The sequence below is a fragment of the Rhea pennata genome, chromosome 2 (assembly GCF_028389875.1).
Source record: "Rhea pennata isolate bPtePen1 chromosome 2, bPtePen1.pri, whole genome shotgun sequence".
Classification (NCBI taxonomy): Eukaryota; Metazoa; Chordata; class Aves; order Rheiformes; family Rheidae; genus Rhea; species Rhea pennata.
In genome coordinates this window covers 11,892,484-11,914,710 of record NC_084664.1, presented here as the reverse complement: position 1 = coordinate 11,914,710, position 22,227 = coordinate 11,892,484, and the positions used below count along the sequence as shown (strand labels likewise).

Here is a 22,227-nt window from a genome sequence, read left to right as displayed (position 1 = left end):
AAAATAAACCCCCGAGCTCTCCAACAAATTGGTTTGAACAGCTACCAAATCTTCGTTCACTCTAACAAAAACTATATATAGCTAATATCTGCAGAAGTAAATGTGAACTTGCATTTCGATTTTGAAAGTTTATCAAATAAATCATTTTCTTTAGGTTTCACTTTTACAAGCTTTGCTAAAATACAATGCAGTATTTCTATTCTAAATTATGTTTTCCCTTTCTATACATTGCTCCTGTGAGATCAGAAGTCCATTTCTGTCTCAATCTCATAAGTTCATACACTCTTTTACTACAGGTTGCAAACTCTTAAGTCAGATTTCTTCCCAGTTATCTTGTCTTCAGTTTCAGATTTGCTGCAGTTAAAAGCTATTGTTTAGCTTGTTGTTTTACTGTGCTTAATACTTCAGCCTCCCTGCTCTGATCATAATGCAATTATTAAATCCTCACTGTTACCAGTTTCAGTGCTTGTTATCATATTTGGCACATCTTCTTGGAAAAGGCCCAAAACAAAATGAATGTGCAGTCTTTATCCAGTAAGTAATTCACTTCTAGGAAAACATTTCCCTTCCTTAGTTTTTGCACAATTTATTTCAATTAACATCTGAAAACAAATCCTCTACTCAAGCTCTGATCAAAGTCCTGTTCTGCCTCTCCTTTGTAAGGTTTTCCTAATTGGAAGCCTAACATCCTGAGAGTAATCCAGCACTCCTTCCATGCCTTTGCTTTCTACATAAATTTAGATGTCAGCAAAGATTGTTTAATGAACTCTCTTTGGAGACTCAAAATCATTGCTGCCACTATTATCACCTTCAACTTATGCTTTTTTATTATGGAAAATGTCAGACTGTGACATTTTAAATCCCTACCTATTTTCTCACTCCAGTCTTTTTTATTATTATTATTTCATTAATGTTGTAAGAGAGTTTTTCAGCACTATAATTTTGAAAACCTGATTTTCAGGATTTTTATCTTCTAAATAAAATTGTCTTTGTTGAAAGTAATTTTTCCGTAAATGTTTCTGGTACCTTTTGCATATTTAAGATGCTTTGATTTTAGAATTCAGCCTACACTGAGAATTTAGTCTATTTCTTTAAAATTGGAAAGGTGGAAAAGTTTCCTGGCTACTTCTTTTCATACAGGGAGTGATACTGAAATCACAGTCTTCCAGAATCTTAGTTTCTTTGATGGCTTCTCAGGTGTCTAAAGAAACAGGTAAATTCTGTAAGTGTGGTAACTGAATTAGTGCAGGGTTGAGCTATATTATCTACTTTGCATTATACAAATTTAGCAGCTAGGTTAGCTAGTATTAGTGAGCAATAGTTAATTCAAAAGGACATTTGATTTGTTTACTATGAAGTATAAAAATTCTCTGAATCAGAAGCAGTATTTGAGAAGGTTTACCAAATGTCAATCATGGCAATGATTTTCTCTTAGCAGCTGCTGTTTCTTAGCCTGTGCCTGTACTAGAACATTATCTGGGGACTCAAGCTGACACTGAAGCCAAATATTTGTGTAGGTTGGATCGCTGACTTCTGCCAGGAGGTTTTTCAGGCCAGTGGTTTTTCAGGCAAGAAAACTCAGTTGCAGAGAAAATTGGCTTGCCCTTGAGTTCTGCCTCTGCAGAGGAGATGTTGGCATCTGACTCGATCTGGCTCAAGTTACGTGACGCTGCAAAATCAAGCACAGATTTGAGTACAAAGTTAGTAATGGTCATATAGATGTAGCCACAGCTGGAGATACAGTTTCATTGCTTTAATGCAATTTCAAAACTTGGTTTCTCAGCTACTTTTGGAAGCTGTAAATCTATGGCTTTCATATGTTGTGCTGAGATCAGAACAACAGATAAGAATTACATAGTGGAGTGAATAGGTAAATAACCTGAATGACTTAACTTTCATGTCTCATCGTCTTGTCTCACTGAACTGTATTAACTCAGTAAACTATCAGGTGTTACAAAGGATATTTATTTTACATGCCTGCTTTACAGTCACTAGAGACTATTTATTTCCCAGTTTACTAGCATTTGTTTTACACCTGCTAACATTGAAGTCCTTCGTAGAAGGACCAGAAGCTTCTGCCACGATTATTAAAATACCATCGTATCGACTGTCCTGCTTTTGGCAGAACAGTCCTGCTGATTTGGTGCTTAAAAACAGTGAGCTGTGCCTTATCCACAGTGGTGCCCTGAATTAATACTGCTGCTTGAGTTTGACCCAGGGTCTGTGGTTTTCTGCTCTGGTTGTCTGCAGTAGAGCTGAGCTCTACTGCCACATAAAGGCTGTAGCACAGTACAGCAGCATCTGCTGCCGTGGCAGTGCATCCCAGAATACCCCTTGGGTAATCTGGGCAAATCCTCTGAATCAGAAAACTTTTTCTTGATCTCAGTGAAACCCCTTCAGATCTGTGTTTCTTAACCAACTGTGGCCTCCAGAATTCAGAGACTAACACTTTCAGAGACCCTGAAGGGATTTCAGACACCCAGATCCCTCAGATGGGTGTTCAACACTTGGAGAAATGAAAAGTCATTTCTTTTCTGGTTCTTCAACCATACTTTCCCAAAGATAAACCCCTGTGGCCTTTATATTATGGTAGGACAAAAACCTTCAGTTCTCCATCCCAGTCCTGAAAACTGGAGCATTTTCTCCTGTGCAAGAACTTCTCTTTTATAGTTCCCACAACCTAATTGCTGCGTGTCAACAGAAAAAAAATGGATTACTTAGGTACAGGAAAGCTGTACCTAAGCAAATACACTGATAAAAATAAATTAAAAGAGTTTATCATTAAATAACAGGTAATAATGTGTTCAACTGCATATGCATGTCTTAGGAATGAGATAGTGCCTCTTGGCACTGTGATTTCTGCTATACACTTCTCATCTGATGGGCAGCATCGGGCTTGGGCCAAGTTTATTGAATCCCTTGCTTCTCAGGGTCTCTAAAAGGTCTTGAAAATGATCGGTATTCTGCATTGCTTGAAGCAAATGTAATGCTTAAGGAAAATGCAGCCTGTGAGCTCTGAGAACTGAGTTTTCCAGATGTCAGCAATGAAGTGGGAAGTAGCAGCGTTAAGTGCAACTGTACTGCCTTGCTAATGCTAAGGGTTTGGGCACACCCGGTTTGCTTGCAGCTCAGACTTCCATGAAAAAATGTTTTCACTTGGATGAGCTTGTAGGTCCATTTTTGCTGCTCTTTATCCCCAGAATAGCTGTCATTGCCTTTCCTACTCTCCACAGAGGTTCGCAGAACTTACTGGCTCTCCGTCTTGCATGTGAGATCTTTGTGTCTCGTTTCTGAGGCTTCCTTCATTTGTAAGGAAACATTAACCTAGAGCAAAGAGCAGCAAATGAGAGCACACATGCTACAGGCACCACGTGGACAGATTTTAAAAGGCACACAGTAAATGAGCATAGGAATAGGAGCTGAGAATTAGGGTATTTTAAGACAGATCGTATGGGAGAGAGAGTGTGCCCCAGCTGATAGCACAGAGGGAAGATATGCTTGTAAGGTGAGCATGGTACCTTGACTCCCGGGTGAAGTATCTCCCTTCTCCCACTGACAAATTTCTTCCTGCACATTTACCCTTCTGAAGATGAGAAAGAAAAATTGAGCCTGGTGCACCATTCTTGGAGGGCTGCCAACCCCTGCCCCAGAGATTCCACTGCTTGGGAGAACGGTTCATTTTCCAAGTTCACTCAGCCCTTCTTTTAAATGACATCTTAATATAGGAGGTTTTTGGAGATACTGCCAAAACAAATGCATCCTAACTACGATTCTTTCCTGGCTCAAATTCCTGAGACATCCTTCCTATACTGTGGTTCAGCGGGGAAAAGATAGAGCAGCTTATACTGCGTATGAGATCATTACACTTTAAAACAAATCATCTCGGGATCAGTTTCAGGGCATTTGAGATAAGGGAGCTAGTAGTGAAAGAACATCCTGTATGTAGGACCCAAGTCCTACAGGAGCTGGCATTAGACCCAAGGTAGCTGAACTCTGCTGTAACTCCTAGGTAGAAGCTTTACCATGTGTTTGTGCTTATTTACCATGACCTAAGCATGCATACCAACTATAGCAAGGGGTGCTGACATGTTGCATGTTTACAGCTTACCTCATGGTAATTTTAAAATACATTGTTAGTTTGTACTTTCCATATTTTATGAAAATACATTCAAGATCTCACTCTGGAATCTTTCCAGAACTTAGAAGGAAGAAATTAAAATAACAAACAAAAAGAAATTACATTTTGAGAATATCAGAGTCCACCTTCCAGTGGCATGGAGGAGTGCATGGCAGGAGAAAGGATGGAATGTCAAGATTTGAGGAATTATTTTTGCTGAACCACCATCATGTAACATTACTCCAGAAAATAAAGGAGCAAGCAAAACAAGTGAGGATACAAGAACTTACTATGTAACAAGACAGGAGTGTATATATATTTTAAGGTAGCTCATCGTAAAGGATTTATTAACCCTTCAGGTCAGTGAGAGATATTATGAAAAGTTAACCTGAATTCATTAATCTGCCTGTAGACACACTTACTCAGAAATTAATTCAACTCTTATTTGACTTAGCTTGCTTACAATCTTACTTAAAATCTACAATTCAGTCAGTGCAAAGAAAACACTGAAGAATAGCTTTTTCAAAGATGTAATTTATATGGCCATGTCCTTGCTTTTGACCTAGCAGAAAAAAATTTAAGGATAATTGCAGAACTCTAGAGGAAAATTACTTAAATATCTCCAGAGATGAACAAATAGAAAGTTGATTTACTTTAGATCACATAGCCTGAGATGAAGTCAGTGTACGAAGCTTATTTCCAGATTGCATTACAAATGAGACAATAAATATATGGAGGGATGGAAATTATTAGTGGAAGGCCTGCATGTTTTGTGATTTCATTTATTGTTAGAATTGATATAGTTTTAAATCTCAGAGTTTAGAGAAAAACAGTTTGAAATCAGCTCTATCATAATACCTGAAGACTCCGAAATAAAGCAAAACTGTGCCTTTCAATAAAACTCCAGCAGCAGAGACACAGAGAGTTCAGTCTTCAGTTTTCATGCCTGTTATTGTGTCAGTTTTTGTTTCCTCTGTTTACATTGTATAACATCTATGTTTTACAGTTTGTCCTTACACCTTTCCCAAATGTCTGTTCAGCCTTTACCTTCATTGCACCCGATACTATGGAATGTCACTGCTGCCGTCCAAAGCAAGAAGCGATAGCAATACTTTTCTTTTTTAGAGTTAAGATTTCTCAGTGCATGACTACGTGCAGTGTTCCTGTCTTCTTCATGTGTGCACTGGAAGGTGGACAGTAGGACAGACAGCGCGGGTGCCCTGTCAGTTATTCAGCAGCAGCTAAACGGTGGTGTGGCACAGCCTTTTGCAGAGCACACGGAGCTAGGTGCTGCACCAGTGGGATCTGTGTGCTGCAGCATCCTCCAGAAGCCAGGCCTTCTTCTGCAGCACGTTCGTGGGAGTACACGTGTCAGGTTTTCTAAGGCACTGACATTTTGTTGTCATAAAACAGGTCCATAAAATTTGGCCCCAGAGCCCCAGATTCATGAAAAGTGAACAGAACTTTAGATTGCCTATATTAGGTAACCAGTTCCCAGGCAAACCTGAGGCACTATATATGTATGTATAAATACCCTAAAGACTGGAATTTATACACTTAAATTGTTTTTTTTTTTTTGAAATGTTTATCTGTAAGCAACAGTTTCTTTCTGTTAGTAACTTCTATAACTCACATAAATGAGTACTTACAAGAGTAGGTGTTCGTATGTGTATTCAGTATAGTATTCACTGTTTATTGTGAATACCATATTTTAGAATCAACAGCAAACCTGTTTGCAGCTTGAGAGAAATTAAGTGTTACATTGTTCTGGCAATGTGTTTTCCTATCTTAATGCCTAGAGATGTTGTAGAAGTCTTCTGACACTGCTTCGTTGTAGCATCACCCACAGCAAAGGTCTGTTATTATATGGACTCACTTACTTTCACATTGCCAAGGGTGAGATGATTTTCCAAAGACTCATCTGTGTTGAATGAACACAGCAATTTTTATGAAATCACTTGCCCTGAAAATACAGTATCTGCCTGAAAATATGGTCAGTACTGTCGGCCCAGGACAATCAAAAGACAAAGTCTAATTTTAATCTATTCTGATAATACCGCATTTACTGTGTCTCACCCCATTTAGTATGTCCTGATTGCATTTCCAATAGATGTAGCTACTAAATTATCTCTAGCCAGAGTATTTACAGCCCATGTATTAGGAAATGAATTCTCGATATATCCTTAGTTTCCATGGTAGCTACAAAGAAGGTCTGATTAAACTCATAAAGAGACTTCCATACTTTCAAATATTAGTTTCCTATAGGGCAGCAATTGCCAACTTTCCTCTTTATAATTAGTTAGTATACTATTACTATACTTAGCATTGTCTTATCTAGGTTTTCAGCCACAATTCATCCTTGATATTGAGTATTGGTGGGTTTTAAAGGCTGTTTTCCCATAGTATCAATTGCCTCCTTGTAAAAACTCACAGTTTGTTGCAATGCTTCTGTTGCACCATTTGTATAAAGGCATAGCTGCTCTTGCTCTTTCCACCTTCTGCAAGCCACTGCTGTCTGCCTGCTCTTACAGCTGTTTTCCTTGATACAAACCCAGATGGCGGCCTCCCTGAGACACTGGCTTATTTTTGTTTATACTCATTTATTAAATGTCTGACTTCAGGGCTGATCCTCTACTGCAAGATAAATAATACATAAATATGTATCAAATGTACATAAATAACCTCTTATTAAGAATCCTTTGGCATTCTAACCTCATTAGTGTGGAGCACCAACCTCCTTGATCTTAATAATTTACCATTCTGCAAGCAAGTCAGTTAAATTTGTGAACTATCCCATAAAAAGCGAGGATGCTAAACCTTCTCAAAGTCCTCAGGCCAGTCCTGTTCCCAGTCATATGATCATGTTAACAGGAATTGGTTACTACAGCAAAGGAAGAAAGATTGTTTCCACAGGCGTGATCAGCAAAGGCAGGAATAGCTCTGGGGAGAAGAGTTAGATGAAGCAAAAGGAACAAAGAGATGAAATGGATGAATTCAGATCACATCGAGGTACGTCTCCCAGCACTTGTATTCCCTCAGGGGTAAGTTCCCTGGAGGGGGAGGTAGAAGTACCATTACTTCAGATCTTTAAAACTAGACTGGAGAAGATGCGAGGAATTGTATTAGATAATCCTGAGTCTTTACAGCAAATAATATGCAGCAGCTTGTTTTTCCATATTGGTGTATTTCTTACACAGCTGGTGCCTGGGTATCAGAAATGTCCTTTCTTCTCGTGGCAGGAAGACAAGCAAAGCAACATATAGAAATGTTGAGGCTTTATAATTATGGGAAAACTGAAGATTCTAGCAAAAATAATAGAAATAATATAGTTTATCTATCTGAAACATAGGGAGAAATAGACTTTTGTCATCTTGGATTCTAGCAATGCACAACTATCTACAGGCAGTGTAACATCTTGTCTTAGAAAAAAACAGAGTGGGTGGTCAATCAGGTGCAAAAGAGCTACCTGACACATAGTTGCAAGATCTGATTTCAGTACAAAGGAAGAGGCTGTTTTTCTTTTGTTTCCTGAGATATTTGATGCAAGAGGTGAGAGGAATATAGTTTTATAGTGTGGAAATTTTTAATATAGATAATGTTTTCTGTGGGAGAAATACCATGGTCCATGATCCATGCAGAAGTGATGGACAGATCCATGATCCGTGAGGAGGTATCACATTGCCTATGATATGTTAGACATTTGATATATCTGTAGAGCATTGTGGCAGATACTGAATAGAGGAAGCCATGAGGCTTTTTAAGCTCAGATAGGAAGAAAAGTTTAACAACCCCTCCACATCAAGGAAGAATTCAACTGTGATTTGTTGAATAGCTTTTTTTCTGTTTCTCTTTCTTTTTGGAAAAAGAAGAGATCCAAACAAAAAGGAACAAATTCAATTTCCTGCTAAAAACTGCAGAAGTCCGTGGGAAGAGTAAGAATATACAGCATGTTTCAGATGTTTCAGTTGCACTTAAAAGCCTTCAGGGACACTGTAACTAGCCCAAGTAAGGATTAGGGCATCCTAAGTGAGGGGACGGACGGGGGGGGGGGGGGTAAGTCAGGATTATGCTGCATGCCAGACAAGGAGGCACACTTCAGGGGAGTGCTTTCCTAGCATCTGTCGAGAAACATGAGATGCCACGGTATTGCTCCATATGTAGGCCAAGAAATGGCTGAACTTGTCCATCACACAGCGATTGCTGTCTTGCTTCAGGGAAGGTTGTCTTGGAGAGCTCACCTGAGCCTAGAAGGATCTTGCATAGTGTTTCCCCCCAAGATAAATGGCTAGGACAGGGCAGCTTGTCACAGAGGGAGCTGGCCACTTATAAGAAGATATTAAGTGTATGCTTGTGCAAAGATGAGAGAGAGTGTGTTTTCCAGAAAAGACTAGAATAAAAACTCAAAAGAGTCTTTCCTTATCCCAGAGCCTATACAAAACAGCCTGAAATTCCTGGCCAGGTCCTCCTTCTTCTTGTCAAATTTTGACTAAATATAAAACATACCAAAAGAAATCTTATATGTCAGGTCATCAAAAATGTAGGGAATAAATGGTTAAAGGACACTGTGAAAAGGGGGATCAACAGTGTGGGAAATCTGTAATTAACAATAGTTGTCTCTGCATTCTGCGCTATATTATTTAGCTTTCAGTGTGCGTATCCATTCACACTGTCCTGTCAGCAGTTAGTGTAGTTGTTTCTGACACTCTCTGTCACCCAGGTGTCCCTCTTCAGAAGAGGTCACTCCTTCCCACATCAGTGTCCCTGCAAAATGCGCAATCTCTGCGCTAGTCCCGTGGGTCTCAGCTCGGCTCTCTCTTGCTGGGCTGTGTGCCCACCGTTGACCCTCTGTCTCCTGCTGGTTGGCTTTGGTAGTGGTGTCCCATTGGAGCACCCTGCCAAAACAGCGGGCTTGTTTCCTTTTCCACAGACCATCCCATGCGCTGATATGTAGAACATACAGCCACTAGGTCGTACTGAGCATCAAAGCTAGGAGAGACTGTGAAGAGCAGAGCGGCTGTGCATCAACGTATTTTAGTGTTTTGTTTTGTTTTTTCCCCTAAGGCTTTTCAGTTAATCATGGTGCCAGGTTACAAGATAAACCAAATGAACAGCAGTGACAGGCCTAAACAAAGCACCTCCTGCGAAACCCAGACAATTCCTCCTGCTAATGAAGAATTTACCCCTTCAGTAAACAAAAAATTTTCAATAGGAGGAGAGTTTCTGATTACAGAATGCTGTGGCCAAATCCATGGGGCATTGCTGTGGGATTCAGAGCTTACAGACCCTCATACTCTTGCCAACTTTAATTTCTGTATCTTTGTTCTGAGTACTCACTTCTTATTTAATAGAATGTTAGCTTTCTGAGGAGAAGCTTTCTCTCCACTATGTGCTTGTTTTTACAGCTCTACTTCCTTTGTATTTCACTAACTGACTTTGCTTCCAAAAGTGTGTTTGCCATTTGTATCCTGTCGTAAGAAAGTAAAGGGAGAGAATAAACAAATAATAAATGATTGAATGCAACAAAGAAAAGGCTGGGAACAGAGCTGGGTTGTCTTAAGCTTGCTCAGTATTACCAAGCAGCCTGTACGAAGTACTTGTCAGGTTGAATAATGAACAGCAGATAGACTGCAACAGCACAAGTTAAGCAATTAGCTTTCCCAATCATGTCACTTTATCCTTTCCCATTTATTGATTTCTTGAGAACAAAATCACAAATTGAATTCAAAGTATGGGTTGGCCCATCCAAAACAATGCAGGAAAGTAGAAGATAAGGAACTGTACATTGGTTCCTACTATTGTAGATAGACATGGTGATATTTTATTCAATGCTTTAGATTTTCTGTTGAGCCTTTCTTGTGAAAAAGCCAAGTGGGAATAGTAAAGATTCTGTTACCTGGAGGAGTGCTTTGAAGGGTCAGGACTCCAAATCATTTTATCAGCTTTAACAGTGTAGTTAGAATGTCACAGACTGCTACATAAAAGAACACTTCAGCTAAAAGCATTTTGTTTCCACTTAGACCTGGGGCTTTTCAGAAGGTTTGAGAGCAACTACATCAAGGTATATCTGCATTTGAAACTCTATCAGAAATTTATAGAGGGTTAGAAATGGTAGCATGTAGCTATGAGGAAAGAGAGAAGAGGATTTGTTGTTTTTGTTTTTTTTAATGAATCTATTTTCTCTAGGCAACATCTTCATAGGTGGAGGACTTTTTTAAGGAAAAATTAGCAAGTGATCTGTATTTTAAAGCAATGGTCAATCACAATTTGATGAATTCAGTTAGCTTGAGTGTGCCAGAGTAGGCTGCGAAGCCAGGTCAGACACTTCTGCCAGACTTGCAAGACAAGGGGCATCACCGCATTGGAAACAGCTTGAAATTCTGCTGGGAAGTTCGCTGCCGATGCTATGTGTAGTATGCAGGGAACACCACTTGCACTGTGCTCATGGGATGCTGGGGGAGAAACAGCTTCCTGTCCCATGGGAGCTCAAATACGTCTGCTCACCCTCATTATATTTTTTCCCCATGTGTATCACAAAAGCAATTTCCTTCCTTTAATGAAGAAGGAGCTTCCACTTGCTGTTCCATAAATTACCAGTGCAAGCCTCCATGTATTTTTGCACTATCCACTGGAGAGGCACTGGTGGCAAGCAGCAAGAGAGAACGGCAGACATATAATATGTGGGTCGCCATAGCTAACCTTTCATGAAATAAAGACAAGCAGCTAGCACCCTCTTGCTCAAATGGATGAGAAACAGATCACTATGGCCACCCTTTGATGAGAAATATGCCTGTCAGTCTGGGTTTAAATCTTAAATCTACAAAACCATTATCAGATATATTTGGTGAAATGAAACATCATGAAACTCCATGAAACATCATCAAAGTTGGCTTGCAGATCTGAAGAGCAAAGGGAAAACAAAGAGAGGAGCAAAGCGTGTGTCTGGAAAGCACACATCTGTAGCTGATTTTGATGGGAACAGAGCTACTGAACTGTTTATGTCTTGTTGTGGTTACAGGAGAGGTGTTGGGACCTGTGAGTTGTTCTCACGTGTGGCTGTGAAGTGTTGGTCAGGCATTCCTCCCCACCTCTGCTGTCCAATCACTTGGGGACGAAGGGGATATGAGCAGCTCCAAGGCTACGTTTGTTAGCTTTACACATCCTATGTTATATGAGACTATCAAGATAGGTTGAAGAGCGTATTTAAAACCTATCAGCAGTTACTTATTTGAAAATAAGACCATACAATCTATAAGGACTGTTGTCTCTGTTCCCCTATACCTAATCAATAACCTTTCTTTGTAGTTTAGAAACATTGATTTAGCTAAAAGAGTTTTATTCTTGGGAGTGAACGTTGTGAAGAAATTTTTCATCCTAGATTGACTTCTTCTGCTGCCTGTTTTTCCTCTCTCCCTAAAAGCCTGTAGGCTCTTACTGTCCCTGAACTGTCCCCAGCTTTTCCCAGCCCTCTGTCCTGCCTCCTTTTGTAGCCTTCGGAGTAAAGCCTACAGAACAGCCAGCCTTGCTGGCTGAGCTGGGAGCAGGTGTGAATTTTCCTCCTCTCTAATCAGCTTCCCTGGTTCATTCAGGCTTTCTTATCATTTCTATTGTTTTAGCTTTCCTGCTTTTTTTTTTCCTCCCAAACAATCCTGTTTGCCTTATTCCACAGTAACCCAGTACAAATAAATGTATCTGGCATGTGCCTTATTAAGGAAACAGCTCAGTTCCTGGACTCCCATGAACCCATTTGAAAATCAAAACCCTGCAAAGTGTTTATTTATTGAGCGGGGGTTTGGGGGGTTATCTTCCCATTGCATCAAAAAATATCCAAGAATTAGCAAGCTAAGATTCCATGTCCAGCTGCCACTAAGGATTTTAATAATATATTTCTCTCAGTTGTCTTCCTTTAAAAAACTTTCGAAAGCATGCTAGTTACACCTCATCTCCTTCCCAATACTTAAAAAGAATCTTTAATCCAATAATTCACAAGTCATTTCTTCTATTTTGGTCTGCAAAATTTGTTCTCTTCAGAACATTGCTGTAGAGTTCAGCAACAACAAAAAAAAAAAAAAAAAAAAAACTGGAAAAGACCATTCTCTTACTTTTTGCTTTCTATTTTCTATCCTTTGAGTGAAAACCAAGAATTTTACGTCAGTTTGTTGAATAAGAAATGCAGCCTGTTAGTGAGCATGTTCAGTCCTGTAGATGTGAACAGGCTTGATGTAGGGTGAGCAGGTAGGAATTTCTCTTGGGGACATGCTGGTAGATAATGACTTGTGCTACTTTTTTTCTTAGACTGATAGTTTTCACATCAAACTTTTCATCAGGTTTTAATTATAAAAAAGATTTTAAGCCTTCTAATTTAAAATCATAATGACTTAACAGGAGAGAAATTGTTTTCTGGTTTGATGTCAGCATTTTAATCTTCCTCTGTTTTGGTCTGTCAGCCTCACATCTCTTCTCTGTTTTGAGTATGCTTTTCCATGCTTTTCTTTTGGCTTTTCTTGCCTTGCTTCCCCTGACATGCACATTCGCTTCAGGATTTAAAACAAAAGCAAAAAACAGCTCGCAGAAGGAGCTGGTAATGTTGTTTTTCTTCAGCTTACCATCCTTTCCTGCATTCTTTCTGCTGAAGGTTGTTTAAACCCAAGGGAAGGTAGGGCACACTGTTCAGCACGGGGCAGTAGGGCTCATCAGCAGGGTGAACCATCTAATGGTCCTGCTTATCCTCCCCACTTGTTCCTTATGACAGCTTCTTACGTTGCTGTGGTCCAACTGACAGCTCTTTAACCAAAATTGCTACTCATTATTCTCTCCACTTTTCTGGTGCTTTTCTTGGAGAACATTGGAAATTGCTTTTCAGGCAAAAAGAGCTGTTTCTTAGAGCTGCCACCACAGGAGCAGGAAATAGGGTACATGCTACTAACCCAGCCTACAAGGGCAGGGGGGTCTTAAAATGAATGCAGCAGCTGCAGAAATGAGATCAGTCTGACTTCAAGCATTTTCACCATGCTTTTACTTCACAAGTGGGAATAGCTAAATAGTGTGCACAAGTTGTTGCTGCCTTTTCTGCAGCTGGCTGACAGCAAGCAGTTAAAAGGCAGCATGTAATTTACTTTCAGCTGTATGCTGCATGCACTGTTTGCCCAGTGTGTGGCAAGTCCTCTGGCCATAAGTGATTTCTCTTGGCTGTCATGTGTTTTGCATACAGTCATACGTATCCCTATGAACTATAGAAACACACAGGCAAATAGTGTAAGTAAATTAAATGCTGATTTATTTCAATGTAATTTCCGTATTTAGCTATGGTTGCAATTAAAAGATTAGCACAGAACAAAGTGATTGTCAGAATGTTTTGTTAGTTTATTTTACACATCATATGTGGCCTTTTTCAAACTTGGGAGACAGACTGCTACATAAATATGTGAAAACTTGAAAAGCTCAGAAGTTGGGATTGTGAAGTGGAAGCTGCTGCAGGCTTTGGAGGCGCTTGGTCTAAGCTGTGCACTGTGACACCCGCTGGGAGAGGCTGGGAGGCCTGGGCTCGCCGTGCTTTCCCTTGCTCAGACTGACCTTAGTAATACTTTGTTTTTCATGAACAAAGTGACAGAGGCAGGACTTGGGGATGGGGGACCTGCAGCCGTTTCTGTTGTGACTCTTCACATACCTCCTTACTTTCAAGCAAATCTTCCTGTTCCCGTAGTGTGACTTGTTGTATAAATTGAAACCTCATTCATTTCAAAAATATACAGTGTTAATACACTGTACTTTCATTAAAAACAGTAATTGTTCCTGAAGTAACAGCTGTTTGTAAAACATAGTTTAGCAGAAGTTCGCTCTGAGGAAGCAGAGCTGCCACTCTTCAAATAAAACAGCAGTGTCCTGGGAGCGTACTGCTACTTGAAAGACTTGTTTGTAGCTCCAGTACTTCTCACTGTCGCTGCTTTCCGTACAATGTGGAGAACCTATGTAATCCCTATGCGTCTCGTGCATTCGTCATGTCATGTGCGTTGTCAGCCTCACCGCAATGCCAGCTAATCTGGCTGCAGATGCACCAAGGACCTGAGCAGCTCTTTTCTGATCGAATGTTAGTGTGAAATCTGTCTCTTTTTTCCAGATGTCCACACAGAAGCAGTTCAGGCCGCCCTTGCTAAACATAAAGAAAGAAAAATGGCTGTCCCCATGCCCTCAAAACGACGTTCGTTGGTGGTGCAGACGTCAATGGATGCCTACACACCTCCAGGTAAGCATGGGTATTGCATCTTTTAGGAAAAATTTTTAAATGATTCCTTGTGCTGGTATGAGCTAATAAAGTATCCACGTGGGCAGTAATAGAAATGACATATGAAGCACACTGAGCAAAACACTGAGGTATGGTCAGAGAGCAGAAGAAGGTGAACTGAATGGTTGAAAAGTGAGCAAGGGCAGTTCCCAGGACTACTTTGCCATTGGCAGTGCCTGCACTTGCACTGGTCCTTTTGGTCTTAGGAGGATCTAAGTGCAATGGCAAACTTGTCATATTTTATCTGGCTCCAGGTTCCTTTCAAGTTTCTGATTTACCTCCTTAAGACTGTAATGGAATTTTTTCTTTACAATTTTTGCTCTTCAAGTTTTTTTCTGACATTCATTTTCTAATTTATCTGCTCTTTCACCTACTATAATGTGAAAATATCCCATATTCCATGTGTTCTGCTACTCACTGAATCCTTGGCACAGCAGCTGTGACTGAATGTCTCACTGAGGAGTGGGTTCCTTATGACTGAAAAAGTTTTTCACAGACTCTATGGACTGATGTTGGGAAAGTATTTGGGATTTTCTGTTCTATTAATAGGTGCTTAGAAATCTTCAGAAGAACTTAAGCCACATTATAAAGGAAGAACTTCATATTATCCATATTTGTTTTTGTAGAAAAATACATGAGCAATGACCTTAGAGCAGGAAAACTCTCTTGATGTGCAGTTAGCAATTAACTTAGTTTCAGGGCTTTCGATAATGTAAACTTTTCTTAATGTGTTTGCTTGCCTTGAAGAGTTTTTCTTAGTGGCAGTTATCTTTAAATTTGTAATGTTAACAAGCTTTATTTCTATTAAAAATAAAAAGCATTGCAAATAACAGGCTGTTTTTAATTATTAGATACTTCTTCTGGTTCAGAAGATGAAGGCTCCGTGCAGGGCGACTCCCAGGGAACTCCCACCTCAAGTCAGGGGAGTATAAACATGGAACATTGGATCAGTCAAGCGATCCATGGCTCTACCACGTCAACCACTTCTTCTTCCTCAACACAAAGTGGAGGCAGTGGTGCTGCCCACAGACTAGCTGATGTTATGGCTCAAACACATATAGGTTAGTCAATCACCCTTTTGACTATTTTCCATTTTAACCTGAATTTGGTCTCTGACATTTAGCTTATGCTACTTGAAGCTTGGGTGTGACCTTTCCTACAACTCTCTCTTGTGCTTTTTCTTCTTTTATATCATTTACATATTTTATATGGAGAGAGATACCTATGTTCTTCTTCTGAAAAAAAAAAGGAGAAATTAAGAGCTGGGGCGAACTTCTGTTGTGGCAAACAGGGTCTGGGTGCATATGGATGATTTCCATTACTCTGCACTAAAAAAGACTTTTGTAGGATCCTAGATCTGTAAGATCTGTTGTAGGAAAAATTAGTGCATGCAGCTTTAGTGATTGCTTGTGTACAAACTTTCGCTACTTCTGCGCCGCTTTAATTGCATAGTTTTAGTAATTTTTGATAATACTTTATTAACATTAGGTCCCTTTAAAGACTTTTCTTGCTGTCCTTAATTGAATCTAGAATATTGCGATTTCTGACTATTGCAGTCCTTGAGAACAATTTCTGACTATTGCAGTCCTTGAGAATGACTATTATATACCTTCAGAAAAGGGAGCTGGTACTATTCTTAGCAGCTTGTTTATATCCTTTGGAAAGATCCTAGGAAGTCAATGCTTTCTATCCTTTATGGGGCTAAGCTTCACAGACATTAATTATCTCTGAATATTTTTGCCGTTGACATTAGTCAATGACATTAGACATGTCATTGACATTAATCTTCACTTAAATGAGGCAGCTCTTAAATTGAGCATACAAAAAGTGAGGCTTGTTGTCCTCCCTTCATTGTCTGGTAACTGCTGTTTATCGAAGGAGGCATGAAGAATTTCTGTTTGTCTGTCTGCTTTGAGTGCATTCTTGCTGGGCCTGTGTATGGAGTTGTCTTACTGAAAATCCTTGTGGGAGCAAAGCGAAATTGCTATTGCTCCATTAGCCATATCAGATGCAGGTTAGCGGAAAAATTTGTGCAACTCTTCCTCAACTGATCATTCTTTTTGAAGTATGTGTGTGTGTGTATATATATATATATATACACACATATATATGTATATATGTGTATATATATATATATATAAAGAGGTACATAAAAGCATCTTAACTGTTCCTGATTTCATTTGCTAGAGCAGTAGTCCTTATCCTTTCTTCTGCTGTCGGCATTACTTGATGTAACACCTGTATTTTAAGATAAGTAGTCCTCTAACCAATGCTCTAGAAGTGCCAAATTTCAGACCGGAAAAGAATTTGTGTTGTATTTTTAAAATCATGTTAAATGAATAGCTCAGAACATTGTTTTAGAAAGGCACACACTTCTGAACACATTAATCACTGCATTTGGTTATTTTCTGTGACTTCATCTTGAAATGCTAGAGGAAATTATAGCATAGAGAATTAAATTTATCCAAACTCTGAAAGGTTGCATTACTCACACACCAAGTCTTAATGTGTCTTTAAATATAGTTACTTTATAATGTGACATTTTAGTAATTTTAAACCTGGCACAGTGAGTCTTCTTTTATAATCACTCTGAGTTTGCGGTAAATAATAGAGCATTTATAGAGCTAAATTAAGATGGCAATGCTTTAAGGAAGAGGAAGAATACTACTTCATTTTTTCATGTTTTTCTCTTTGAGGTTGCTGTTAACTGGAAAGATCTCTCTTTTGAAGAATGCAATTAAGTCTGTCTCAATGTATACATATCTTTCTTTTATTCTGAAGATGAGAAACCTTAAATTGCATTGCAAGGTGAACAACAGTTGTAATGAAGTAATATAAAGGTCGTGTCAACATAAAAACTGAGCAATATCTGCTAGTAACTGTAAAATATGTTAAAATGTGGATCCAACTGTGGTCTTAAGGTTATCATCACTCATTGTTGCAAGGATCAGTGAAAAAACTAGAAGTTGGATAGATGCTAACTATAAGGTGTGTTTCTTCATGAGTGAGTTGCTGTCTGATTTCATGTTGTAAGAATTGGAAATTAAATGGCTCCTGCTTCTTCTCAATCCAAGGAGGTGGATTTTGCCTTTAATAGATAGTTAATAGATAGGTAATAGATGGGTAATAGATAGGAAGTATTCCCACAGATAACTTTGCTATTTCCGAGATGAATGTTAAGACAAAGCAGTGTGATCATAGATGAGTAATCCTCTTTGACAGGAGAGAAAATGAGAGAGAAAAATGATCCCGTTCTGTGAATCTCCTCTAGAGCTTCTGAGACAATGAGATCTTGAACACAGAGAATGTACATTCCCATGGTTTGATGTTCAGCCCAGGGTGGTGGTGGTCTTTAGAGACAGATCAGCCTACAAGAGAGGTCATCTTTAAATATGAAGGACAAACTGTCATATTCTGGATATGCTAATTCTGATAAATACAAATTCAAGGGACAATAGAAAAGACCTTTAATGATAAAGAGCAAAAAAGACTCAATTCTCATCTCAGCTAGAACTTGACCTCCAGAGTTCATCACAGAATCACAGGGAGATCTTTCCAATTTAAAAACCATAATGCAGTTCTGAGAAGGGACTTGACAAAAAAGCTTTGACTATAGTATCTAAAGAGTTTGGCTTTGTGGATCATTTTTAGATCATTTGCATAAGCTATTACATGATTTGAATGTTATATTTTTAATTTAATTTATTGACTGCTGCTCTGTTGTGGCCAAAGATCTAGTACAGGATAGATTTCCTTTAAATATTTATTCTGAAATTTAAGACACTAAAGCATCTGTACTGAGCTACAGGGAGAATCTCAAGTTTGACATGAGTTATCAAAATTGTGTTGGATAATTGTTGGAACTTAGAGGTCAAACCAGTGAAATCTGTAAAAAATACCCAATGTTCAGGACATGTTTGGGTCAATACTGCATACATTTCTAACGTATATGAGTCTTCAAGCTTGCATTTGTCTATATTATATTTTTTGAATATATATGTATATCATAATCAAGGAGAGAAAGTATATCCTAGAGGTCAGAAGATTTGTGGCTAATGATAGTCATACAATGCTTACCTATCATTATAAAACTGAATCTATGCAGATTTAAAGAGTTAAAAATCTCACTACAAAATCCTGATCCTGTAGGCACATGTAATGTCGCCTTCATGTATTTCAAATATGTTTCTATTTGAAAATCAAAGGCCTCTTTCTTTCCAAATTAAAGGCTACATAGGTTTCTAATAAAAATCAATATAAAAACATGTGCCATAAAGCATGACTGATGGTTTTCTGACAACCTTAAGATTTCTATGTGTTCTGAGGGGTGTATTAACTTACAATATGGAAGGTTAGTTTATGATACTCTCCATCACCTGGACATTAATACAGGGAAAACCTATTTGATGGAAAAAGGTACAACTTTGGTTGTAAGATCACTTCCCCAACAAGAAGAGCCAGCTTGCCAGGGATAAAAGGCTATGTTTTCTTCAAGTACAGTATTATAAAGATGCAATTTGAATTCCTGGAGACTTTCCAGTTACATAGTGCTTATGTGTGCTTTCAAAACTTCCACTGAAAAGTGTTCCTCCACCTCTTTGCTTCTAAACATGGGACTGTGTCAGTATACACACTATACCTACGTGAATGTGCTCTGAACAGTCAGTTCTTTCTCACTTTCATAAAATGGAGTAAATTATATTACTCCAGTGGCAGAAATGAGGAGAGTCGTAACTGGAAACAGCTGTTCAGCCTGTGATCTTCTAATGCAAGTATATTGGAAGAGAGGGGAAGAGAGGGTGACGCAAGTATGTATTCTTGATGGAGGAAATGCTTTGAAGTCGTGCAGCTGTCACAGTGTCTGCTTTTTACTCAACAGATGTGTCAGGATCATTATTCTTAACTAAACCTCAAACAGTACTTCATATTACCTGGCATGAAGTCCAAGCATGTCCATACACAATGTGCCCATAGTCAAACCTTGAGTTGACCGTTCTACTTAAATAAAGGCTATATTTCACATTAGAACAATTAACCTTTTCTTTAGACATCTTTCAGACCACATTTTTTTCTGTAGGACGTTGATTTCACCAGGCCTGACTCTGAGAAGAGAACCGGCAGAGGTTTTGCAATTTCAGTTGATGAAACCTACAGCTGTAGATACTGCCATGATAAGACATCTGCTAAGCAGATACTACAAAAAAATAGGGTAAGACAAATGTTAGTGCTCCTCTTCTGCTGGATAACAATTCATCTTAATAAAATCTAAAGAGCAGAAGGGCAACCAGGATGCTAAAACCCAACTCTGGTCAGCTGGTAGTGACCACATCGGGAAGAGAGGTTCCTTTTGGATAATTTCAAGTGCCAGGACTGTTTGTTCAAAAGGGAGTTCTTTTCCAAAAGAGCAGGAAGCTCCTTTCCCATGTTATTTCATGTTGCTTGGCACCATGTGTTACAAAGATCTATTTGGACTCGTGTATAGATCTGAAAGAGCATCTCTGCTCTGTGGTGCTTTGGATCGCATGTCTTCTCTCCCATGCATAAAAACAATTTCATCTCAGTGCTAAAACCTGGAAGGAGATACTAAAGGCAAACTAAGGAGAACTAAAATTCATTTTGCTTTTGGCAGCCCAAAGTCTGAAAGATGCAAATATTTCACTGGAAAGATGTAAACAATTACAGCTAATTTCAAAAATACTTTCTCCTGCTACTAATAGCTGACTAAGTACAATTATTTTCTTAGTCATGATCTCTCCAATTTGCATAGCAAAACTGTGTTATAAGTAAAAGATAAAAAGATGAACATCAGCATTTTTTAATTGACTTAGTTATTGGGTAATTCAACCATTAACTATAAAAACCTGTCACTTAGAAAGAAAGACCAAAAATTGTGCTGAGACTAGAATACTTGTCAAATGACAAGATATCTAAAATGAAGACATTATTGAGCCAAATACCAGTACAAGCTTCGTTGTCCAAGGTATTATACTTCAGTTGGTTATTTACAACACATTATAAAGTGTTTTTGGGGGTATAATGATAAGGATGGATTTAATCAGAAACAGAAGACTCAGTTGGACATGCATAGGGTAAGAGATATTTTTGAGTGGCAGGATCAAAGCCATCTCATATTTTGCTCAGCCAGATTTAGTAGTGTCTATTCTTATGGTGACCATGACTATAAATATTAAATAACAACTATGGACTCTAGTATCATGTCTTAATTTTTTGTGACAATTATCCATCAAATGCTATTTTCAAATGAGAAGTATCCAAAATAGCCATATAATATAGCTGTCTGTATCCTGTATGTATAGCCGTAAAAATCAGTTATCTCTGTTGATGGTGCATGCATTTGGGATTGAATGTACCAGAATTACAGTGCTCCAAAGTTCTTCAAGACTTGTAGAAATTCTTTTTATCCATTTCAGGTGGAATCCACTGCGGAAGTCAGTGTTGTAGTAGAGTTAGGACATCATAATGTATATAAGAAGATTTAATTAAAATGTGTCTTGAAAATAGTATTGGAACCAGATTAAATTTTTCCACAATTTTTCATTTTAAATGTAAATACATTTACATTTATTAGATTCTTATCATTTAATGGAGCATGTTCCTCCTCACTTCAGTGGCAGTAGCATGAAACCCTGTCTTCTTCTGTGTCTTGGTGGCCGCTGGGGATCATTTATGTCAATGAAGAGAGAAGTTATTATTTGCTCGTGGTATTTATCTCCATCAACCCTAACGCTGTTAAAAACCTGGACGAAAATTCATGAGACAACCTGTAAAAACAGTACAAATACGTAGGTAATACAGACTCAGACTTGAAAACAAACTGTGGTAGCATGCTGCGTTATCAGGCCAGGAGAGAGAAAGATTAGCTGTGTGAAATTGTTTAGTAGTGATGGCATGAGTCAGACCAAATTGTATTTGCCTTCTGGAAGGCGAGTCTTTGTTAATGCGGAAGAATTGAAATAGCTGTATCTAAAAATAATAGAAAAGTAAGTGTCCACACAGAAGGCAATGTTCATGTTTCTTTACATTTTATTTCTTTCTTCTATGTTCCAATTCTAATTCCTAATTCCTGCTGTGAATGATTTTTTTTCCTAATATGCAACGAATTTCTTTCAAAACTAAAATTGTCAAATTCAAAATGCAGAGGCTATAAAAGGGATATGCATTGGCACTTGCAATTGATTGACTTAGCATAATATATTCTTTTTATTTTGAAATACTGATACAACAATCTATCAGAAGAATATTTGTGTGAGTCTTTTTCTATCTACACTTTTCCACAAACTTTAACTTGATATAAAATTAAATGTTAGTGGAAAACAAATGACCTGGTTGTGTAATATTTTTAGCTTATTGCTTATATGCTTGCAGATATACAGACCCTTTTTTAATCAGTGGACAATTCGTATATTAAAACCATGCTGTACATAATAGTTGTGGACATTCATTTTGTGCATGAACTTCAATGCCTATTTGGATGATGAAAAAAATACAAATGGTACTCCTTCCTCTCCCCTTTGCTTTTCTCCCTGCAACACTAGAGGGGCATGGTTAAACCTTTTAACTTATTTTTCACAGAAAATCATTCTGCCCCTCCAGATGTTACCACTTACACCTCAGAACACTCAATACAAGTAGAAAGACCACAAGGATCAACAGCACGAGTGGCACCAAAGTATGGAAATGCTGAACTTATGGAAACTGGTGATGGTATGTCACAGAGCAAAATTGTTTTTTGTTTTTTTAATATTGTAACCTTTTCAGTGGTTAGTGTATACATCTGCTCCTTGTTTCTTCTGGGCACATTTCACTTACC

General features: G+C 38.5%; 1 protein-coding gene across 8 annotated transcripts in view; it reads left to right on the top strand.

The window, feature by feature from the left end:
• The window catches only part of DIP2C (disco interacting protein 2 homolog C), a 318,346-nt gene that overhangs the window by 186,502 nt on the left and 109,617 nt on the right, over positions 1-22,227 (top strand). For 6 of the 8 annotated variants that reach the window (XM_062568858.1, XM_062568857.1, XM_062568856.1 and 3 more), the window contains 3 exons: positions 14,232-14,357; positions 15,248-15,457; positions 21,990-22,121. In XM_062568858.1, the coding sequence (XP_062424842.1) occupies positions 14,232-14,357; positions 15,248-15,457; positions 21,990-22,121 (468 nt within the window). Of the gene's footprint in view, positions 1-14,231; positions 14,358-15,247; positions 15,458-19,497; positions 19,606-21,989; positions 22,122-22,227 lie in introns of those variants that run through there. The other 2 variants (XM_062568855.1, XM_062568861.1) reach the window with 2 other exon arrangements.